Below are 23690 nucleotides of genomic sequence, written 5' to 3'. Positions count from 1 at the left end.
ATCCTGGAAAGGTTCTTAGTGAGCCTGATGTAGAGATCCAAGAGGATCTCACCTATGTAGAGCAGCCAGTGCGGATCCTAGACACTCAGATCAGAAAGCTGAGGAACAAGGAAATCCCGATGGTGAAAGTCCTTTGGAACCACCACAATATTGAAGAATGCACCTGGGAGACACGGGAGTCCATGCTCCAGCAATACCCCCATCTGTTTTGAGGTGAGTGTTAGTTGTTCTATGTGTTGCATGTATGATATATTGTATGCTATGTTGTATGTTATGATTGATGCCATGCTTTGTATGTTAGTTGAGGAACATTCGGGGACGAATGTTCTTAAGGGGGGGAGAATGTAATACCCGGCTAGACTCCGGTATCGGAATCCCTACCGTCCGGTGGGACCTCGGATGTCGGAAACCTCTAGAAGGGTAAAACTATGAGTTTATGAAATGTTTTCATGTATTTCATGTTTTTAAGTAAGAAATTAAATGAGTTTTTACATGAAAAGTCTTTGGAGGAAAACCCAGGTTCGGCCGCCGAAAGTCAAGTTCGGCCGCCGAACATGCATGTGTTTTGGAGGCACGTTAGGCCCCCGAAAGCATGAGTGAGGGAAGTCCAGGTTCGGCCGCCGAACCTCATGTTCGGCCGCCGAACCTTGCATGCATGCGGAGGCACTTTCGGCCCCCGAACGTGGTCTGGCCAGCCACTATAAAAGGGCCCCTTAGCCGAAAACGGGCGAGTTTTCCCCATTTTTGGCCAAGGTGAGCTTTCCGCCGCCCCTCACCCATTTTTGATGTTCTTCCTCTAAATCTTTCAAGATTTTCACTTGTTTTCCCTTGGTTTTGAAGATTTAAGCTTTTGAAACAAGTTTTGGAGCTTGGAAGTCTTGGAGCTAAATCCCTCCATTTTCCGAGCTAGGGTCGTCCTTCCTCTCGATCTTCAAGAGGTAAGCTTCGATCTATGCTTCTTTTATGTTTTATGAAAGTTTTATGCAAGTTGATGGGGTAGAATGCATGTTTAGGCTTGTTGTTAGGTTTATGGGTTTATGTTGTGATTTGAACAATGTATGTTGGAAATGTGTTGTTTGAAGTGTTGTAGTTGGGGTATATTATAGTTTGAGACCCCTAGGTATGATGTATGATGTGTATGCATGTGTAGAAACAAGTTATGCATGTTGTGAGGCGTTTTGGAGGCTGTGGACACAAGGGAGCCAAGTTTCTGCCCTTCGGCAGAAACTCAGGTTCGGCCGCCGAAGTGACTTTCGGCCGCCGAACCCCCTTGTGGAGGCAGTTTCGGCTGCCGAAGCCTGCCCCCGAAACTCAAGGTTCGTCTCTGTCTGGGAGGTTCGGCCGCCGAAAGTGCCGCCGAACCTGCATGACTTTCGGCTGCAGAGGGACTTTCGGCCGCCGAACCTGCCGCCGAAAGTGCCCTGTTCAGCCATTTCTTGCATGTTTTCATGTGATGTTTTCATGATGTTTTAGGGGGTTTTTGGGGAGTATTTTAGAGTCATGTTCAGGTATGTTTGGTCCCTCATTTGAGTCCACCTGTGTAGGTTCGGACCCGAGGAACCGAGACCCCCAGCAGTGAGCCAGCTGCTTCAGAGTCTCTTCAGAGCTAGCCAGAGGTGAGTGGAATAAACTTTAAGTTTTAAAGCAAATTAATGAAATGTTTTAGCATGATTCACGCATCATGAATGCCATGAGATATATCAGGTTGATTGCATTAGAATTCACGAATATGTTGCATTGCATACTTTGTTGTTGATGTGGATGAATGTTGAATGATCCATTAGCCCTTTTATGTCATGATAGCCTATGTGAGTCCAGGTGTGCCTGCCACGGCTCTACGCCCCTGGCACTATGACTGATTATGGGAGTCCGGGTGTGCCTGCTACGGCTCTACGCCCCCGGCATGTATAAGTAAGAAAGATAGGGGCTAAATGGTGACAAGTTCATCCTTGTTGTGAAATGTTTGTGTTATGGCGCATACATGAAAGCATGATTTAAATTGATGTTTTATTATTCTGCTCACTGGGCTCTAGAAGCTCACCCCACTCCCTTTATCCCCAGAGTTGCAGGTACAGGATAGATCGGGAAGTCGGCTAGAGTGAAGTTAAGTCATGTATGTTGTAATAGATAGTAGTGGACATGAACATGATGTAACGAGTATTTATGACCATGTAATGTAATGAATGATTTGATGATGTATTGAGGATTATAGTAGTGCTTGACCTAGAGGTGTGTGAATCCCCATTATGTACAGAGTGTTTAATGAGTAATGATGTTAATGACCATGATTATCCAAGCTGATATGTATGATGACGATACCCCATTGGAGTGTTTGATGAGGACTCCAGTGTGGGGTTTATGTATGATTTTGTGCATGCACAGGTTTTGCTTGGATAAGAGAAAAGAAAAATTTTTACAGATCATGTATATGTTGTTATGTATGGGATTCCACAGGTTTACAGGAGGTATGTAGGCTTGCTACGGGTCCCGGCGGCCTTAAGCCGATCTGGATCCTAGCGCCGGTAACGGGTCGGATTTCCGGGTCGTTACAAATATGCACTTCTCGATATCATACTTCCGCAAGACAGAGGTCAGTCGGAGAAAGCAAATCTGATCCAGTAGGGGCAGCCGAAGAAGGTTGTTACAACTTGGGGGGACATCCCTCCAGGAGAGAACCACATCCCAGGTTATTCCAAAGCCTTCCTTCAGCTCTACTACCATGAAACTCTAGCACGAACCAGACGGAAAGAGGTGGAAAACAAAACAGCAAAAGGGGAAAAACCCCAACACAAACTAATGGATTCAAAGGAACACATAAAAAGAATGAAGTTTGGTGAGAGCATGCGAGGAGTTACTCCGAAGTAATGGAAAAAAAAAAAAAGGAAAGGTCAGACTAAAATCGCATTACTTGACAAAAAAGACCAAGATGCAATCCCGCTGGGGCAATCAAACCTGATGACGGAGGAATGGGAAGAACGATCCTCTCGTTGCGGTGGGAAGCCCTAATGCAGTAAAGGGAGGTATCTAGGTATTCCCGAGAAAAGAAGTTGGAAAGGGATGTAGAGGTGATGCTAGACCTCAAATTTGAGACATCAGGGAGTTTGGGAGCAACCATTAGAGAACAGAAGACGTACCTCGAAGAAATTTTGCAGGAGATGAGAGAGACGAAGTATAGAGAGCAAAGCGAGAAGAAGAGTCTGGAGAGAAATGGAGAGTTTGAATTTGAAAAGAGTAAAGGCAGAGAAAGGACGTTTTTGACAGGAGCCTCCTCGGGCCGCGCAGTCATAATGGGGCCTAGGGATTTACCCTCTCATTACTCATGAAATATCTACTGAGGAGGTAAAGGGCACTTGATGACCACCGAACTTTTTACACCCGGGATGAGATCGGACTCTGGAGAAGAACACGGGCCCTGGAGAAGAATATAGGCTCAAAGCCCATTAGACCTCTCTGAGTAGACCGGTCCAATATTGCGCCATCCAGCTCTTGATTAAAATAGGTCGGACTAACCCTACGCTTGGATCCACCAGAAGAGACTCCAACTTGGTGATATGATGGGAGGTAGAAGAGTAGATCCAGCCACTTCACAGTCCTATTAGCATGCGCGCTATGGAGAATTAAATGGTCACATAACAAAGATGAGTATGCTAATACATTCGGATGTATGGATCTGAGTGACAGGGACAAATGACATTATAACAGGGTGACAGTTATGCATCATTAGAAAATAAAAATAAAAATAAAAAAAACATTATCTTCCCATACTAAACTTACACTCATAATCCTATTTTTTAGATTTTAAAATATTAATAATAATGTAGGAGCTTAAAAATTAATCAATAACATATAATTTCACTTTTTTTTTAAAGAAAAATTAATGGAATGACATATACCTTTAAAAAAAATAAAAAAGAGAATATAAAATTTATGGAATTTAATCCCTGCTATAATGACTATTAACCTACTATTTATTTGACTAATTAATTTAAAAATAGCATCATACTATCATAATCTATCAAAATCAAGAATACCATTAAATAAACAGAAAAAATGTATTGATCTATCAGAAGAGGAAGAGAAGAGAAGACCATAAACCAGAAAGAAAACCATACTCTATCTGTAATTGAAAATTTAATCAGAACTAAAATTAAAAATACTTATTAATTTGAAATATATCTAATTTATTACAAATGTCTCACCAAAGATTCATCAAAACCAAAAATCCCAGTACACACACTTCCCCTGTTCTTGTTCCTGTGAATCTACTCCCAAGTCTCACTCATCGCTAACAACTCTCTCTCTCTCTGTGAACCACAGTGCACTTGAACATTTCCAGGGAAAATGCAGAATAATCCATCAGAATCCGATTCTGGGTTGTCCATTTCTTGCCCAATTTCTTGAGGTTTCATCAAAATTTCTTTGTTTTGCAGGTTGTAGCCATGAAAGCTTGACAACCCAAATTGTATTTTCAAGAGGCAATGTGAAGGAAACAAAAGAAACAGGACCTTTTTCCTCGCATAATGGTGGCTGCCATTTCTCAAGCAGCTGCTGCTTCTACTGATAAAACCCCTAATCATGCGAGACCCCCGCTCTTACCTTCTGAGAAAGACCAGCAAAACAATGGTGGTCATGTTCCTGCAAGAAAACCCAGAGGAAAACAGGTCCCTTCTAGATATCTTTCTCCTTCTCCTTCCTCTTCTACCACCACAACTAGTACTATAAGTTCTTCTTCCTCTGCCTCATCATTTTCTAAGAGATTCCCTTCTCCCTTGCTTTCTCGCTCCACAAATTCTGGCCCAGCACATACTCCTTCCTCCTTTTCTTCTTTTTCTGGTCCCAAAAGATCCCAGTCTGTAGATAGAAGGCGGTTGGTGACTCCGAGGCCAACAACGCCGAACCCGGAGTCTAAACAAGGCAATGCCACTGAAATGTCAGCTGCAACAAGGATGTTGATCACTTCTACCAGGAGTTTATCAGTGTCTTTCCAAGGGGAAGCGTTTTCACTCCCGATTAGCAAGGCTAAGGCTGTGACTTCGCCAAATGTGGGTAGAAAGGCCACTCCAGAGAGGAGGAAAGCGACTCCTGTGAGAGATCAAGGGGAGAATTCGAGGCCTCTGGATCAGCATAGGTGGCCGGGGAGGAGTAGAGAAGGGAATTTAGGTTCGGCAGAAAGAAAGCCGATGTTGTCTAGGAGTTTGGATTGTAGTGGTGGAGATAAGATGAGTCTGGGATCTGGGTTGATGATGGTTAAGTCATTGCAGCCATCTGTGATGGTTGATGAGAGGAGGTTGAGCTTGGATTTAGGCAATGCTAAGCAAAACCCAGATGCCAATTTGGTGATTGAATATTCTCTTACTGGTGATCTCACTGTATCTGATAGCGATAGTGTTTCCTCTGGTAGCACTTCAGGATTGCATGAATTAGGTAGTGGGATTTCAAAAGGAAAAAATGGGGCTCGTGGCATTTTTGTTTCTGCAAGGTTTTGGCAAGAAACAAATAGCAGGTTGAGGCGCTTGCAGGATCCAGGTTCACTATTACCAACTAGTCCTAATTCCAGAATGAGCATTTCATCAAAAACCAGTCAATCAAAAAGATTTGGTGTTGATGGTACAGTGACATCTCCCAGAACTATTGCTTCTTCAACTATTAGGGGAGCCACGAGGCCTGCCTCGCCTACTAAGCTTTGGACACCTACGGCTTCGTCTCCATCACGAGGGATTTCTAGTCCTTCAAGGGTGAGACCCATGAGTAGTTATCCTGGTAGTACACCTTCAATTCTTAGTTTCTCAGTTGATTTAAGGAGAGTGAAGATGGGGGAGGATCGAATTGTTGATGCACATATGTTGCGGCTTCTGTACAACCGTAACTTGCAATGGCGGTTTGTAAATGCAAGGGCAGATGCTTCCTTCATGTTGCATAGACTAAATGCAGAGGTATGGTATACACACTTTTCACTATTGATTTTGGTTTCTCATCTATAGTAACCATATCCTTAGCTTTGGGACTCAAACTTACCCAAATAACTTTTGTACACATTTTTCACTTACTCAGTAGTTTTTGCTAGCTATTATAAACCCATCAATGTTCCTCTAAACAATCTATTCTGGACACTACAATGTCAATAGTAACATCCTTGGCATAATGTAAATTTCTTGGGACTTGTAGCTTCTAATATCAGTTTCTGGAAATGACAAACAAAGAACTGCATTTAACTGGAGCAACATCAATGCTATAATTTTAGGAAAGATGTTACACAATTTCTATGATTTTTTTTTTTTTTTGGGATGGTAAAGATTTCTAAGGCTCAAGATTTAACTATACTGCCTAAGAATAGAGTTTAAGCTCTAGATATAGTCAAAAGTGAAATATATACTCAAGGCAATGTGTCTTCCCATCACCTAAAATGGAAAGAAAACAAACTGAAACTTAAAAGTAAGCTTGAGTTTGCATCATTAATCTTAGTGAACAGGTATGAACATAGTTACCTAGACCATGGTACTCTTGAGTGCTGGTACGGGTACATGGTATGCTAATTAATGAAATATAGGATAAGTAGGGGGTAAACTTGATTGGTATTAGTGGTATGTTTAGTTAGTATGCCAATTTAATTTGGGAATGTAAATCATATTTACTCAATATAATATAATGTTTAAATAATTAAATATATGATTAATAGTTGATAATATTTATATTTTCTAAAAAAATTTAAATTTTAACTAATAAAATAGCCAATTACACTCCCACATCAACCTATTCCACTAACATGTAAATCAACTATCTTCGCTTAAAATGTTTCAAAATGTATTTCTCTTCTGTTTATTATTCTTTTGCTATAGCCTTTTTCCTCTCCTCTTCTTCTTCTTGTGCCTGTATGCTGCTATTGCACACTTTCATATTTATTGATCTTTCTTCTTCCTTCCTTCCATATTTTCATTTCTTGTGGAACTTCTATTTTTGGCAAACTGGATGGCGTCCCTAGCAATTTGGGACAGAAGAGTATTGCGTTTCAAGATGCAGTACCTCGGTCGCGGTTTCCAGGGGGTGAGAGAATCTAGTAACTATGGGTATGAACAAGCTTAATGAAGCGAAGCTCTACATCGAAAATGACAAATGGCATAGTTCATTTGCAGCAGGCCTATTAAGAGTCACTTGGTTGTGTCTGTACTAGGCACATTTGGCTTTTTCATTTGTTATTCCCTTAGAAATTCAAATGAAAGAGTTCATAATTTTTTGTAGGGTGATCTAAGGTTAGTGAGCATAATTTAAACAATAAAGTGCCCCATTTATTTTAGTGGGTTTCAAATTAAAGGTCATCTAAAACTAAGGTAGACTCAATATGACAAATGATAGTTACTTTAGCTTGTTTGAGGTTCAACAAAACAAAATCTACTCGCTTAGGGCATGTTCAGACTTGTTTCTAAAAGTTGGTTTGGTTTTGAAGAAAATGATACTTTGCAGTGGATAACTTTTTCTCATAGTTGTTTCTCAGAACAAGTCCCTACGTTTACTTGTATATATTCCATTATTTAGACATGAAATGTTATTTTCAGTATTTCGAAAAGCTATTCCTGGAAGAGCACATGGAGAAAAATGAACTTTTATCCAAATAAGGAAGTTTCTTCTGTAAAATTTGCTCATTTGAGTTTATGCATGCATACATATATACTTGTATATATATATATATATATATATATACAGATATATATATATATATTCCAAGCAAGCTTTTAAGCATTCAGAGTAGGTGAGGTCATATGCACCTGATTAATTTTCAATGGCAATTCTCTCTTTTGTCAAAATACTCATCTTTTGGTTTTGTGATCCATTACTTGTTCTTGCTTGTGTTTATGATATGAAGACATTATTTTTAATTTCATATATTATTTGTACTGGTTTCTGCACCTGCGGCACTGTATGACTTTTGTTTGTTGGCAAACTGTAGAGAATAAATATGATGGACACAATCGGAGTATTCTTACAGTTTTGGTATTGTTCTTTATTCCAGGAAATTTTGTGGAATGTATGGGTGACCATCTCAGAACTACGGCACTCTGTCATTCTTAAAAGGATCAAGTTACTGTTGCTGAGACAAAAGTTAAAGCTAACTTCTATCCTCAAGGGACAAGTAAGATTTACAAACTCACTTTACTTTAATTGACTTATAAATCCATTTAGAGCTTCTAGGAATTTGTCTCTGCTTAAAATTCAACTATCTATTAGCTTTTCTATTTCTAATGTTGGGTTAAATTTTCGTGTCAAATGTGATGATGGATAGAAAACATGTTTACCTGTCAGTAATATGAACAATTTTATAAGTAAAAAAAAAATTATTTTAATTAAAAAATAAATCATCATAAAATATATTTACAATTATTTTTCTTTTGGACTTCTTAATTATGCGTTATTTTCATTTATTTTGCAATAGTATGATCTTATTATTGTAAATAAATATTTAACTAATTATTCAATTTCAGGTATGGAAAAATTATAATGTAATTTTGGTTATAGAAAAGTTGTCGTTTTCCATTTAGAAAATAGTTGAAAAACATGACTTTTGTTATAGAGGAAAATAGTGGAAAACAATCTAAAGTTATTTTTCAAATCCTAGCTAAATTTTGGAAAATGGGTACATGTATAAGCAAAATCTTGTTTTCTAGTTATTTTAAATAACTTTTTCAGAAAACTACCCCAGTTTACTTTGAGAGAACACAGCCTTGTTGCATGTAAAATTGAGAATTAAGCATGTCTTTTGCATCACATTTGAAGTATGAATTAGGACTAATTATTTTTGCTTTAACTAGCATGTGCTTTTGCCAACCACAATGACTTTTTCTAGTTTGGGCATGTAATTTTTGTACACATGTAATAAAAAAAATGCCAAAAGACTTTCTGTTAAGGTGCATGCTAAATGCTTGAGAAATCCTAAAAATGTAAACGACAGTTGGCCCTGAAGCCCAGAACTGCCTGCATGGGAATAAATGTTTGGAAAGAGATATCCATCAAGGTGAAGGCTTCAAAATTCATATATAGATAGGCCTGTGCAGCAGGGATTATAGATCCTCAATAGTGTGGCAAATTTGAAAGATCCCTTTGACTTTTACCAGTCTTTTTGTTATAACTGGTTCTTTTATAAATTTTCCAACTGTTTTTTGGAATTAGGAGGTTCAGTCTCTTCATATAATGATTGATGGAGATGGTTGTCATGTGGATTTAAAAAGTAAGACTGAGGGAGGGAAGTAGAATAGGGCAGGGGAGATGATTCACTCAACTGAGCCTCTAGTCCTTAGCTAATTAGAGAGAAGGACAATAACTAAACAAAATCTTAGAGGAGAATTTCTTTAATTTGGGATTGTCTTCTGACCTGACAAGAATATGATAATTGACTGCCAAACAAACTCACTGAGTTGGATATAGTATTCATGTGCAATCAGATTAGCAAGTTATGATGACCATATCTTTGCATGACTAGCACTCATACTTGTCTGTATTTGCCAAGGAAAGAAAGCTTAAATATAGGATTCACTGTTTTATGTCATGAATCCATAGCAGATGACTTTCCTCCTACTGAGAAACATGGCACACTCATGATGACACCTGTCAGCCAGTCTCCTTTTCATTATTTGAACATATAATTGACTTTTTGATTGTTACCTGAGTCATACTACTGGGTGTACTCCATGAAATTTGAATTCAGTTTGTCAGTTTCCTTGAGCTCCATTGTTTGATTTTATGACATTCTTGTTGGCATGCTTGATGTTTTATGTAAATTGCTTTTGGTGTAATTGCTTTCTTTTCTGCATAAACAATTCATTTGACAATGTAGCATTTATTGACCAGAAGAGCATTGTTTTTGGCATCTTTGAAACATTGATCTCTAAAAGAAAACCATGATTTTGCCTCATTAGGATCTTTGCAACAATTACAACTTCCTTCTCACATTTCCTCTCACCCGCTTTCCTAGCAGCCATTTACTGAGTTATCTCTTGATTTGAGAAAAAAAGAAAGATATTCAGATGACAGAGATTGACCGTATAGCACTCTAAACATATTTTTCATTTCCATATATAGAAACCATTTTTTGTAAACTCAAATGATTTTTCCTTGTTTAACTTATGTCAAAACTTGATGTTTAAGTGAAATTTTAGTCCACTGCAGGTCTTGACCTTCAAGCAATTAAAAACATCATATCTTTACCTTCATAGTTAGTAGCCAAACTGAAAGCTCATTTATGCCTGTGGAACTTTGACCTGAGTTTCTATAGTGATCGGTTGCCCTCAATGTGTTGAATTTTCCTCTTAGGTTAATTTCTCTTGATTTGTTTGTTCAATTTAAAGAGTTTCTTTTTTTTATTATTTGCTTCAATTGACATTTGTGCCTTCTAATCCCATTTAGTGCTATAAAAGTTTTCCTCATCGAGAGGAAGTTTGTTTCTAGGAATTTGGTGCTGATGTAAGAGTGACCAGATGGTTATTTCTGAAATTATTTCAAGGGTGTTTCTTACTATTTGATATGCTACTGAAGCATTGTAAACCTCTAGGAGTTTCCCTAACTGGAAATTAGACTCTGGACATTTATACAGCTATGTAGTGGAGATCTCAAGAATGTTTTCTTGTTGATAAACATCAAAATAGAAGGATGTTACTTGTGGCATTTGGCCAATCTGTATATGTGTATTTATCTTGTACTGGGCTTGTAGCATTCTCTCTTATCTCTTATTTTTTGAGGATGACATTCTTCATTTTAATAGCTAAAGCTTGCTGTACTTGCTGATTGTAGATCAATTATTTAGAAGAATGGTCTCATCTGGATAGAGATCACTCTGTATCTTTGGAAGGAGCAACTGAAGCTTTGAAGGCTAGTACTCTTCGTCTTCCAATTGTTGGAAAAGCTATAGTATGTTCCCCTCATTTCTATCTTTTTAGGTGGTTTGTGGCATTTCCGAAAGGTCAATGCATACCTTTGTTGAGGTTGACAGAAATTTAATTTACTTAAATTACAGGCTGATGTTCAAAATCTGAAGGATGCTGTTGGTTCTGCAGTTGATGTGATGCAAGTGATGGCGCCCTCCATATGCTTACTATCATCAAAGGTAACTTATTCCCATATCATGCTTATTTAAAATTCTTCAAATTGAAGCAAATGCCCAGCACCATATGACTATGTATTTGCTTATTGTGAGTATTCTTATCAAAATTTAATTATATAATATTTACATGAGAGTTTTTCTTTTTTTTTTTTGGTCAAAGAGTTAGTGTTGTATATGCAATAGAAGCAACACCTAGGAAGTTCATATGACTTAAAATTATCTTTTATGTTTCTATCTTTTTTAAATAATTTGTAATAAATGCATTAAATTATCTTAATACTCCTTAATTGTGTGACTAAATCATATGTTATCATATGATATACTTTTAATTATTAATTACATATGGTCTTTTAATTAAAGACTCGATAACTAAGAAATATGTAAAAGATAATATAATTTCTTCTCAAGAACTATATATAATATATCTTGATGTAAATGTTACTATTATTTTAATGTTAATATTATTATTTTTGATGCACTCAGAGAGGTTTAGCCTAGTGGCAAGTGCATCTGAGTAAACCTGAAAGGTCTCAGGTTCTACTCCCCCAATCCCCAATTCCCATTTCAAAAAATATATATATTATCTTGATGTTAGAAGTTTTAAGATTATTTTCACTATTTTAAAATGAATGCAATAATACTATATGTAACATAATTTTGGTTTTAATAATATTATTATTTTAATGTTAGTATTATTACTATTATTTTGTTGTTTTGATGTTAGAAATTTAAGATGATTTTTACTATTTTAAAATGAATACAAGAATGTTGTTATGGTGTAAAAATCAAGATTTTAACTAAAATTGAAATCAAAGTTCAATTTGAATTAAATCATAAACTATGATGGGAATCATACCAGAATTGCTTATAAGAGAACCAGAATGGAAATTTGGCTCTAAATATAGTTCGTAAACATCAAAGAATTGAAGGTTTAATTTTGTTTGGTTCTACCCTGCTGGCAGTGGCGGAACCAGGATTTATACACAGCCGGAACATTTAATAATGCAAGTGAGAACTAGATTAATTAATTAAGTACATACAACTAACTTAATACTCCATCCGTCTCATAATTTTTATTCATCTTTCATTTTTTAGTTGTATCAAAATTATTATTCATTTTCCTTTTTTTAGACTATAGTAACATGTAAATTGACTATTATAATTCTATTTAATTATATTTTATTTCTTAGAAACTTTCCAAAATATCCCTTGGTATTTAATAAAACTTAATGTATTTAAGATGGATATAATTGAAAAATTAATAAAAAAAATTGTATTTCTTAATATGTATGAAAAAGTAAAGTGGACAAAATTATGGGACGGAGGGAGTAGCGTTTAATAACGGAAGTGAGAACTAAACTAAAATAAAGATTTTCAAAATGTCATTAAGGAATTTTATCAAATAGTTCGTGTGCCAAGGATTTAGTATAGAATCATTCATCTAAGTTGAATTAATTAACTTTAACTTAACGATGAAAAAGTCATCAAAGTTCTAAGCTGAGTGATCTAAACACTAATTTATACAATGGCAACAATAAATTACTCACAAAGCAAAAAAAATTTTATTGAAACATTTCAATAAACACCTAATGGGCATAATGCATAGAAGGCAAAATTTCATTAAAGCATTTCAACAAACACCTAATAGGCACAATGCATACAAGGCAAAATTAAAGAATAAATACCTAAATTCTAACTCAAATCGATTAATTTCATGATTAAAGCATCAAAACAATATTTGGATTGAAGAAAATAAAAAGTTTCACTTACCCAAAATTAAAGAGCAAGAAAAATAATATGAAATTCAGCTTATTTGATCTAAGAAAGAAGCTTAAAAAGCTATAAATGATGTTTAATTTGTGTAAAAAAAAAAAAAGATAAAATGCTCAAGGTTGCTAACTATGAAAGAAGTTAGGTGTGTGGAAATTTTTTTTAGACCTGTAGCCGGAGCAGGGTGTGGAAAATTTAATTTTATTAGGGTATATATATATATATTTTTTGCCTAAGCCAGTGTGGCCGCCCATCCTGCACCCTATCTCCACCCCTGCCTGCAGGAACCGAAACTAAATACCCCCAGTTTCTAAAGCAGCAAATGTACCATTGAAAAGTTTCTTGCATAGTTCTTCACTTGTTAGCTGAAAATAAAGCTAATTCAATATCTAATGTGAGAGAAAACAATGCATAAATTGGCTTAAAATCATTGCTTTTTTTCCCTTGGTTGAACATCTAAAGCATTCCTCATTCAGGTGGAGGAAATCAATTCCTTGGTGGCTGAACTTTTGAATGTGACTGCAAAGGAAAAAGTTTTTCTCGACCAATGTAAAGATTTCTTGTCTACATTGGCAGCCGTGCAGGTAAAGATTTCTGGGTGGTTCATGTTTTTGCTGCAATATATTCACTGGTAACTTGCTTTCCTCTTCATCTGCTAAAAGAACTTCTGATATCTTATTGACAGGTTAAGGATTGTAGCTTGAGAACGCATATAATACAATTAATCAATTATCCACAACCAGTAACCTGACAACACGTGTGTAGAACTGATCTCACTTGACCACTCACTCTAAAAGCTAACATTACACAGAACCTCTTTCTTTTTCCACAGGCTGGAGGTGCTCTGCAGGTAATAAACACAGATTGTGGGATTTTTTTGCACCAGTTTCATGTATCTTTGCATCTGTAGTTAACAGAAATTTGCATTTCTTCCTACTAATTGATTAGCTGTGTACAAAGAACACTCTTGTTGGCTTTTCAAGCAAAAGGAAAGTTATGTATTTGTATATATACAAGTAAAGTTCAGGGCTCATCTGATCACTGATTACTATTATGTTGTTTAGTTCATGCACTATTGTAACTTACATTCTGATGTTCTTGTCTTTTATTAATGTCAATTGTTAGAAATTCTGATGAAGTTGAGGCTTTGAGGTGGCTGGGCTTTCTGTTCCTGAAATAAACTCTCTTTTTTTAAAAAAAAAAATTCATTTGAGTCTAATTGATCGAGTGACATAAAAATATAGCTTTGTAAGTTAATGTAAATGAAATAAAACATAATAATTTAAAATAATTTTCAATTTATTTTAAATATTTAATAACTAAAATTCTTAGAACCAAAACTTTAATTGAATTTAATGTTGTAATAATAATAATACATGCAAATATATTATTTAAATATGAAAATTATAAAATCAATAAAAGAAAAAATTGTACAAATAAAAATAATTTAATTTAGTACATAGTTAATTTCAAAGACTAATTTAATTATGCCAAAGAAAAAACAATACTTCAATTATAATAAAAATTTCTGATTATTACAAAAAGCAACACTATATATTCAATTATATTGATATTACTGCTAACCCATTTTCAATATTAATTATATTCAAAAAATTAATATATATGTTTGCCTTACATGATTGTTGAGCGGATTGAATTTGCTTTAGCTTTGAGATTTAGATGACAATGAATATGATATTCACAACAATCATTATCCGAATGAGAATCCAATTAATATTATTAATAAATGAATCCAATTAAAATATATAATTAAAATATATTATGGACTGTCTAAACTCATGATCCATATATTATTATTTAAAAAATATTAAATATGTTTATTTTAAATAATTTAATAATAATTTACATAATTTTTTATTTATAATAATCTATACAGGAATAATCTTACAACAAAGAGAGAATGAGGTGGTTGGTATTACAATAGTTGGTCATTCCGACGTTCAAGTAAATAAATTAAAAAATAAAGTAAATATAAAAAATAATTCAGAATACAAAAATAATTGTATAAGAATTACATACATTTGTATATGTGACTTTTTAATTTTTATACTAATTTTTATACTGTAAAAAAATGGGGTTAAGGATAATATTTTTTAGAAATTCAATAATAATATGGTTGATTCGTCTGATAAGAGATCTCGCCGGCTGATTAACATGGTGTGATTACAAACGTAAAAAAAATTTATTGGATAGTAATCATTAACGGTGACTTCTTATAGAATCTTGTTATGTAGTTGAGAGGCCGACAAATTAAGCGGATTTGAAGTGCGTGAATATTTTTTTTTCTCAATAAAATAGAATACCACGTCATTTTTTTTCAAGGGGAACATATAATATTATTTGGAAATTAATGTGTAATATCAAATTTATATAAAAATATTAAATCATTTATCATAAATAAAATTAAAAAAATATGATAAAGGTTTGTACAGTTAGAAAATAAGATTATTTAAATTTTCCATATCAAAACAATTAATAAAAAAAAATATTAAATTTAAAGAACTCTTCACTACCGATTTAAAAATAATCCCTTGAATCATATTCAAAATAGAAAAAAAAATAATGAGTTTTATTTATTTAAAAATTATTTATTTATTTTTTTCGTTAAATCAATATAAATTAATATATGTTTATCGCTTTTTTAATTTAAAAAATTTTATACACTAATTTTGTGTATAAAAAAATATTTAAATTCTATACTTTAAAATAAAATATGCCCATTTAGCAAAAAAAAGTTATTATCACTTTTTTTAATTTAAAAAATTTAATTATACACCAATTTTGTGCATAAAAATATTTAAATTCTATACTTTAAAATAAAATATGCCCATTTAACAAAAAAAAATTCATTTTGACTCAAACTAATTCATTAGTGTCGGCTATTATATATATTTTATTTTTTTCGTAATTTGTCATATGTGCATGGAACGTAATAATCCTTTCTCACTCAATTTTACAACAGTTTTATTACGATCTATTTATATTGAATGACTCAATTTCTCATCAGTGATTCTTTTCTCCCAATTCTATTATTTTTCTAATCCAAAATAATTCTAATATCAATAGTAATAATTCAGTTCAAATGAAATTCAATAATTTTTAAAATTATTTTTAATTTAGTCTAAAATAATTAATTTAAATTATTTATAATTTTATACTAATTATTATATATAATTTTATCTTTTCATAATTTACCAAAGTACTACGTGATATTTTAATTCAAAATTTAAAAAAGTTGAAATTCTCTATATATTAGTCTTATATTGATTTAAACTCTTAAACTATTTATTAAAATTAGAAAATTTGATTTAAATTGATTTTAAATATTATCCAATTCAGTTTATATTCTAAATTACCTTCGAGGATGAATTTATTAATTATAATTATAGAAGCTCACCATTAGATTGAAAAATCGATATGAATTTAAAACACATTTGTCAAATTTAGAATTATATTTATGAGAGTTACATATAATATTGATAGGAGACTTTGATATTATGTTAATTTAAATAATTCAAAAAAAAAGAGTGGCCGAAGCGAAGCGCTTATAAAGAGCATATTACCCAAATTTAACAATATTATTAGTATAAATAATAATTTCAAACTTTTAAAAATCTGAATTATTAATTATTTTAAGTGTGTATTCACAATAAAAATTCAATATTTTATATCTTTTAGTTATTTAATTAAAAACTTCAAAATTAGGTATAATAAATTTAATATAATTATTCAAAATTTTAATTTATGGTGCAATTTTATCCAAATTAAAATTTTAATTTGAAAGAATTGTGTCCTATTTGGCTTAGCATACCCATTGATAAGTCTATATAAGTCTACATAGTATATTGATCGTATAAAATGTATATTTTATAATTCTATAGATATAAAAGTGTGAAAATAAAAAATATTAAGAATTCCCGTTTTATTAATTACAATTTTATTTTTATTTAAAATTTCTTAATTTAATTATTTAATTATATTAATATTCTATTTAAATTTAAATTGATTGAAAAAATATTTTAACATTTAAATTATAATCGATTAAATTTTATAATAAAAAAAAATTCTTTAAACATTAAAATTATTTGTATCAAAACTTTATCATAAGTTAAACTATATTGTTTAAAAAAATAATAAAATATATTGTTATTTAAAAAAATTATTAAATTTTATTATAATTTTTTTTAACATTTAAATTTTATTTATTAAAATTTTATGATAAGTTAAATTAATTTTTTTAAAAAATAATGAAGTAAACAAAAAACCGTATATAAAAATAAATTAATTTTTTTAAAAAATAATGAAGTAAACAAAAAAACCGTATATAAAAATTAATAACTTGAGAATCAAAATAAAATAATTTAGTTGAATTATTATTATTAACAGATATTTTTATTTTACTTATAGTTTATACTATAGTGAGAGAAAAATAAATAATAAAATTATTTAAAATACTCTTAATTATATTTATTATAAATTAACTTTTTTTAACTAATTAAAAATAATAAATAATTTTTTTATTATTTTAAATTTTAATTTAATTATTTTTTTATTTAAATTTAATTATAAAATATAATAATATTTATGGATTGTAATTTTTATAATCTATATAATTTTTTAATCTCTAAATTAAATTAGATTAATATATTTTAAAAGAGTTTTTATTTTTATACTGCACTTATATATAACTAACAAAAAAAATATTGTTATATTCAATTATTTTTTTTATTTTTTTATCGGAATTTACGAGAGATCAAAATTACACTACTCTGAAATCTTACACCATTATCTTTTTAAAAGAAAGGAAGAAGAATTTTTTTCAAAAAATCCAGCTCGTAATATGTTTAGAAATAATTATTTTTTAAAAAATAGTACTCACCATCCACATCATCATTTTTTTTAAAAAAAAAATTTAAGAAAATACAGTTCATAATATTTTTAGAAATAATGAATTTGAAAAATAATTCTCACCATCAAAAAGAATTTGAGAAAAAAAAATATGTATCTCAGAAAACAAAAATAAATGCTGCTATTTTAAAACTTTTTTATAATTTTATTTGTTATTTTTTTATTATTACTTTAAAATATTATTATGTTCATAAATAATATCAATTGTATAATATCAATAAAATTTTATTTTGTTTTTTCAATGATATTTATAATTAATTTTTTCATTAATTTTCTTAAAATTATTAAAGAAAGAGGATAACAAGAATGCCAAAAATATCAATCAAAGTTTATTTTAAGAATACTACTTAATCTTTATGCTATGGAGTTTATTAATTTTAAAAAATATATTAAAATATTTTTAATATTTTAAAATTTACAAGTTAATTTTTTCGTTAATTTTTTAGTTGTTAAATATTATGAAAAACTCTAAAATATCTTTGATATGGAGGGAATAATTAGTAAATTTTTTAAAAATATAAGAGATCAACTAATAAATTTTTTAAAACTATAGGAACTAAATAGTTAAATATTTAATAAAAAAATTAATAAAAAAATTAATTAATAAATTTTTAAAAATTTTTAGTGTATTTTTTAAAATTAAAAAATTAATTAATGAGTATAATTTTTTCATTTTAATTAAAATAAATAATTAAATTTAATTGGCTATTAAAATTAATTTATTATATATATACTTATTTAAATATATATTAGAGGTTGTATAAATTTAAAAAGTTTATAATTACATTTGTACATAATTTATTGGGATGGCCCAAAATACCTATTAAAGTTTAATTTAATTACAATAAATAATTAAATTTATTTAGCTATTAAAATTAATTTATTCTACATTTTAATTATTTAAATTAATATTAGAGTTTGTATAAAATTAAAATTTATAGTTCTATTTATACTTCAATTATATTTTATTATAGTAAAACTTATATTTTATAAGAAAAACTAAATTACGTAAATTAATAATAATAAAAAACTTTTAAATGTACGAATGCTAATTTAGACCAACATTTAGCAAGTACATTATATATAAAGAAAATGAATAAAAAATTTAGTTTTTAAATTTGTGAATGCTAATTTGAAAATTTCATATTAAAAAAATAATAAAAAAATTATGTGAAAAACTTTTTTTATCAATATGTTAATTCAATTTAAATCGAAACAGGTAAATTAATAATTGAATTTCAATTAAAATTAATTAATTAAATTAAATATTATGGTATGATTAACTCTGTATTAATTATTTTAATTAATATTTTTGTGATTAAAAAAATTAAGATGAATAAATACTCAATAGTGACTGTATGCTTATTGCTTTTTTTTTTTTTTTTCAGAAAATGCAATAAGGATATGCATTAAAAGTCACATTGAGCAAAGAGTTAAGGGAAAACCATCAAGGCCCAACAAAGAAAGCCAACCCATCCTCCCCATAGCACATAGAATTTAGGGGAATATTTCCGACCACCAGAAAAAACCATCGGAAATGATGGAACACTGAAACTAGCAGTCAGATAAAGCATAACTGAAAAAGCATCCCAGAAACATAGAAACCATTATCAATCATCGGCTACTAACTTCAAAAGGGCCCAAACACACATAGAGAAAGCAAAGCAACCACTGATTGGAAGAAGAAGATCCACTCGCATGCAGACTTCAACATAGAACTGGTTGAGCTTCAAATGCACAAATCCACCAATGGCTGCTCATAACTCCATCGTCCCAGACGACAGAAGGGAATCACCATGGTCATGGCAGTCTCAGTTTCATATAGCCATGAAGGAGACTTGCGCGTTCTAGCTGCGTCCCAAAGCCACGGCTCCATGAACCTCCTGCATTTGAGGGCGATTAAGAAAGCTTTCAAAATAGAAACACCCTAAACGGCCAGATCTCTGTATAACCCTCGCTTTGAGAAACAAATCTAGCCAAAACACCATCAAATAAGAAAACTATACAAGCAAAACCAGTGGGATGCATATATAATTTATATCATTGTATCTAACATTATGTAATTATGTATTTGCAAATACTGCAAATTCCGAAAAAGTACATTTTCAAGGAATGCTTGAAGTATATCAATCCAGTCATTCGAATTTGTCAGAGAAACAAATGCCTTAGTCAAATGATGGACACACTGATCCATAGATTTCTTTATAAAAACTATAGAGATATTCTCCATATCACTTAATAAAACCTTAATATCATTAACTAAAGTACTAAAATAAGAACTATCAGGATGCAAAGAGTAAATAGCATTGACCATATGCATGCAATCAAACTCTAGGAGAATTTGGGAGTAACCCATTGCCTTTAACCAACTTAATGCCTCCTTAACGACCATAGCCTCACCACAACTCATTGAACATGAAGCCTGATAAAATCTCATACTCCCAGCCTGAAAAACCCATCATGATTGTGCACCACCCATGCCACAACAACACCTGAACCTGACGAAGGAAAAGTTGGATCAATATCATACTTTGCAAAGGTCATCGGAGGAGGAATCTAAGCAACAGTATGAGCATCTTGAGTTTGCAAAGCATAATTCAACAACACTTGTTGTGCCAAGTCCATTCCGAGTAGTAAGAATTGACAGATTGACAGATTTGAGAAGTTGAGTGAAACTTGTGATCCCAAACAACCTTATTTCTATTCCACCATATTCCCCATAAATTCATAAAAATAGAATACATAGATTCATGATTTAGAGAAGAAAGTACCTCAACCAACCATTCCAAACTCGACAACACAGGTCCCCAATCTTTGCCCATTGAATCCCAAAGTTGAAGAGAAAGTGAATATTCAAAGAAAAGATGCAGCAACGACTCATCATGGGATCCGCAAACCGGACAATCTGAATGCACATCAACACGACAAGTAATTAGCTTATCCTTAGCTGGAAGAATGCTTTTGCTAAAGCGCCACATAAACAGCTTTACTTTAAGTGACACTTTTAACATTCCAAAATCTTTTCCACAGGGATTCTGACATTGAAGATGGCGAGACAAAATTGGAACCATGATTACAAACAGTCCAATATCCACTTTTGACAAAATAATATCCATTGCGAGACCTTAACCACATCCAAAAATCAACTCCCCCTGCTGAATTCAATGGAATTTGAATTATTCGTTGAACATCCTGAGCATCAAACACTCGTTGAAGATGCCCCATATTCCAAGTTCTAGTGGGTATATAAATGAAATCATGAGCCATTAAATGTTCAAATCCAGCTATATAATTAGTAGAAAGATATTGACTAGCACTGTCTAGTAACCAATTATCAATCCAAACATTAGTAGAACAACGATCACCCATTCGTCTACATATCCCAAGATTCAAAATGCACTTTGATTCCCAAATACTTCGCCAAATATAACTGGGATTGGAACCCAAAGAAGATTGCAAAAAAAAGAGCATGAAGGAAAAATATTTGGCTGTTAAAATTTGAGACATCAAAGATGTGTGATTTGTGAGCAACCTCCACCCTTGCTTTGCCAACATGGATAAGTTAAATTCATAGACCTTTCGAAATCCAAGACCACCCCTATCCTTCCTAGCACATATAGCATACCAGCATTACCATCGAATACTGCCAGTGTTAGAACCGTTAGACCACCAATATCCATTCATCATATTTTCCAGTCTATTGCAGATGCCTTTAGGTAAAAGAAAGACACCCATTACATATAATGGAACTACTTAAACAATAGACTTTAACAACACCTCCTTCCCTGCCCTAGACAACAATCTCCTTTTTCAACCCTGCATTATGTGCCAAACTTTATCGATGACAAAAGTAAATATCTCTTTCTTATTTCGCCTAATCAACAAAGGTAAGCCAAGATAAGTATATGAACAGTTATCAATGGAATCTCAAGCAAATTGCTCAAATATTTTTTTTCTAAAACATGTACATTCCCACTGAAGTAGAGAGAGGATTTTTGAAAATTTATCTGCTGACCTGAAGCTTGCTGGTACTACTGTAAACAATCTTGCACGTGCGCAAATTCTTGAGAGGTAGCTTAACCAAAAAAATAATTGTCATCAACAAATAATAAATGTGACACCATTGGTGCTTGTCTAGCCATACGCACTCCATGCAACAATCCAGAAGAGGCCCACTTACTTATCAATGCTGATAAACCTTCAGCACATAATATAAATAAGTATGGTGATAGCATATCACCCTGACGCAACTCTCTAGATGAAATAATATGACCATACTCCCTTCCATTGAGTGAAATTGAATATGTAACAGATGAATAAAATTTATCAAGCATTCACCCATCTATCACTAAAACCAATTTTCAACATTAAATTCTCCAAAAATTTCCACTCAACTGATCACAAGCCTTGCTCATATCAGTTTTAATTGCTGCGAAACCCATTTTCTCTTGAGTTTCCTCTTTAAATAATGGTAAATTTCAAAAGCAATGATGACATTATCGATAATTAATAGATGTGGCACAAATGCACTCTGATTCTCAGACACAATATCACATAAAACACTTTTCAATCCTTTGGCATAAATTTTTGCAATAATTTTGTCAAAAACATTGCAAAGAGATATCAGTCATAAATTTGATACTAGTTCAAGTTTTTTCTTTTTTGAGTATCAAAATAATTAAGGTCTGATTTTTTCCTGGACAAAAGGCATCAGTATTTAAAGTCAGAAGGAATGCTTGAGTTACAGCCAGTCCAAGAATATCCCAGAAAAACCTATAAAATCTAGAAGTTAAGCCAGCGGGTCCTAGGCTCTTATCCAGATGCATAGATAAAAGGGCTTGTTTAATTTCCTCATATGTATATGGTCATAGCAAGGCATCATTATGTTCAGCTGTGACTTTCATATCCACACAATCTAATACAGCTTGCACATCACCTGATGCAGAGTGGAATAATTGCTTAAAATACTAAATTAACACTGCCAATAAACCTAATTCACAACTAACCCATTGCCCATCATCATTTTTCAGCTTTTTAATCAAACTTTTCTTCTTCCTAGATGAAGCCACTCAATGAAAAAATTTTGTATTCGAATCTCCTTGTGATAAGCAATGTTGCTTAGCCTGTTGCTTCCGATAATCATTTTCTTACGAACAAATAATGCCATATTCTTCACAAGATGACATAAAGATAGAATAAGTAAGCTAAAGGGCTTGGACCAGACCTATTTTGGTCCATGCGTTGTTTACATGTTGATTTCAGTTTACCAAATTGTGTGCGATAGTCAGAACCCCACACCCATAGAGCAGAACTACAAACATGTAAATGTGCAGCAAAATCAAGGCCTGAATTATCAACCCAACTTTCTTCTACAATTTCCTGACATTGTGGTACGGCTAACCATGCATTTTCAAAGCGAAGACGCTGACTAATAGATGGGCTCGATGATTCACCATTCAGATTTAGATAAATAGAGCAATGATCAGAAGATACCATTAGCAAATTATGTACAGCAGCAACGGGAAAATGTGTCTTCCACTCATCTGTAACAACACCACGGTCCAACCTTTCTTGTGTCCATGACAAAGTATTTCGCCCCCTTTCCCATGTAAACATACCACTGTTATATCCCAGCTCAACAAGGGAACAATCCATCAATACTTGTCTAAAACCCATTATAAGCCAGTCAGGTTTTTGACGAACCCCTAGTTTTTCTGCACAAGTTAGCATGTCGTTAAAATCACCCAAAACATACCAAGGAAGAGGAGCATGACAGGAAAGAGAACACAATAAATTCCAAGATTGGCAATGTCGACTCCATTCTGGAAACCCATAAAACCTAGTCATGTGATATGATAAAAACCTTGAATATCAATATGATTAGGAGAATAACTTAGGGAACAGA

The 23690-nt window shown here is 32.1% G+C and overlaps 2 protein-coding genes and 1 pseudogene across 2 annotated transcripts; 1 reads left to right on the top strand and 2 right to left on the bottom strand.

Annotated features, from left to right (window-relative positions):
* The first annotated feature begins 4101 nt into the window (after window positions 1-4101).
* On the top strand, window positions 4102-13992 carry LOC110618590 (annotated as a pseudogene).
* A 5249-nt stretch (window positions 13993-19241) lies between these two features.
* Window positions 19242-21870, bottom strand: LOC110619666. Its single transcript, XM_021763198.2, has 3 exons — window positions 20557-21870; window positions 20186-20283; window positions 19242-19668 (listed from the first exon to the last, which is right to left on the bottom strand). Exons 1-3 carry the CDS (start codon window positions 20899-20901, stop codon window positions 19515-19517), a joined length of 597 nt encoding a protein of 198 aa, XP_021618890.1. The 5' UTR covers window positions 20902-21870; the 3' UTR covers window positions 19242-19514.
* A 780-nt stretch (window positions 21871-22650) lies between these two features.
* On the bottom strand, window positions 22651-23461 carry LOC122723976. The gene is made up of 2 exons (XM_043958113.1): window positions 23053-23461; window positions 22651-22721 (listed from the first exon to the last, which is right to left on the bottom strand). The coding sequence occupies exons 1-2, from the start codon at window positions 23459-23461 to the stop codon at window positions 22651-22653; spliced, it is 480 nt and encodes a 159-aa protein (XP_043814048.1).
* Between the last annotated feature and the right edge of the window lie 229 nt (window positions 23462-23690).

This window comes from Manihot esculenta, chromosome 7 (genome assembly GCF_001659605.2).
Source record: "Manihot esculenta cultivar AM560-2 chromosome 7, M.esculenta_v8, whole genome shotgun sequence".
Taxonomy (NCBI): Eukaryota; Viridiplantae; Streptophyta; class Magnoliopsida; order Malpighiales; family Euphorbiaceae; genus Manihot; species Manihot esculenta.
Note: the sequence above shows the minus strand (reverse complement) of the source record. Positions and strands in the feature narration are given on the sequence as shown.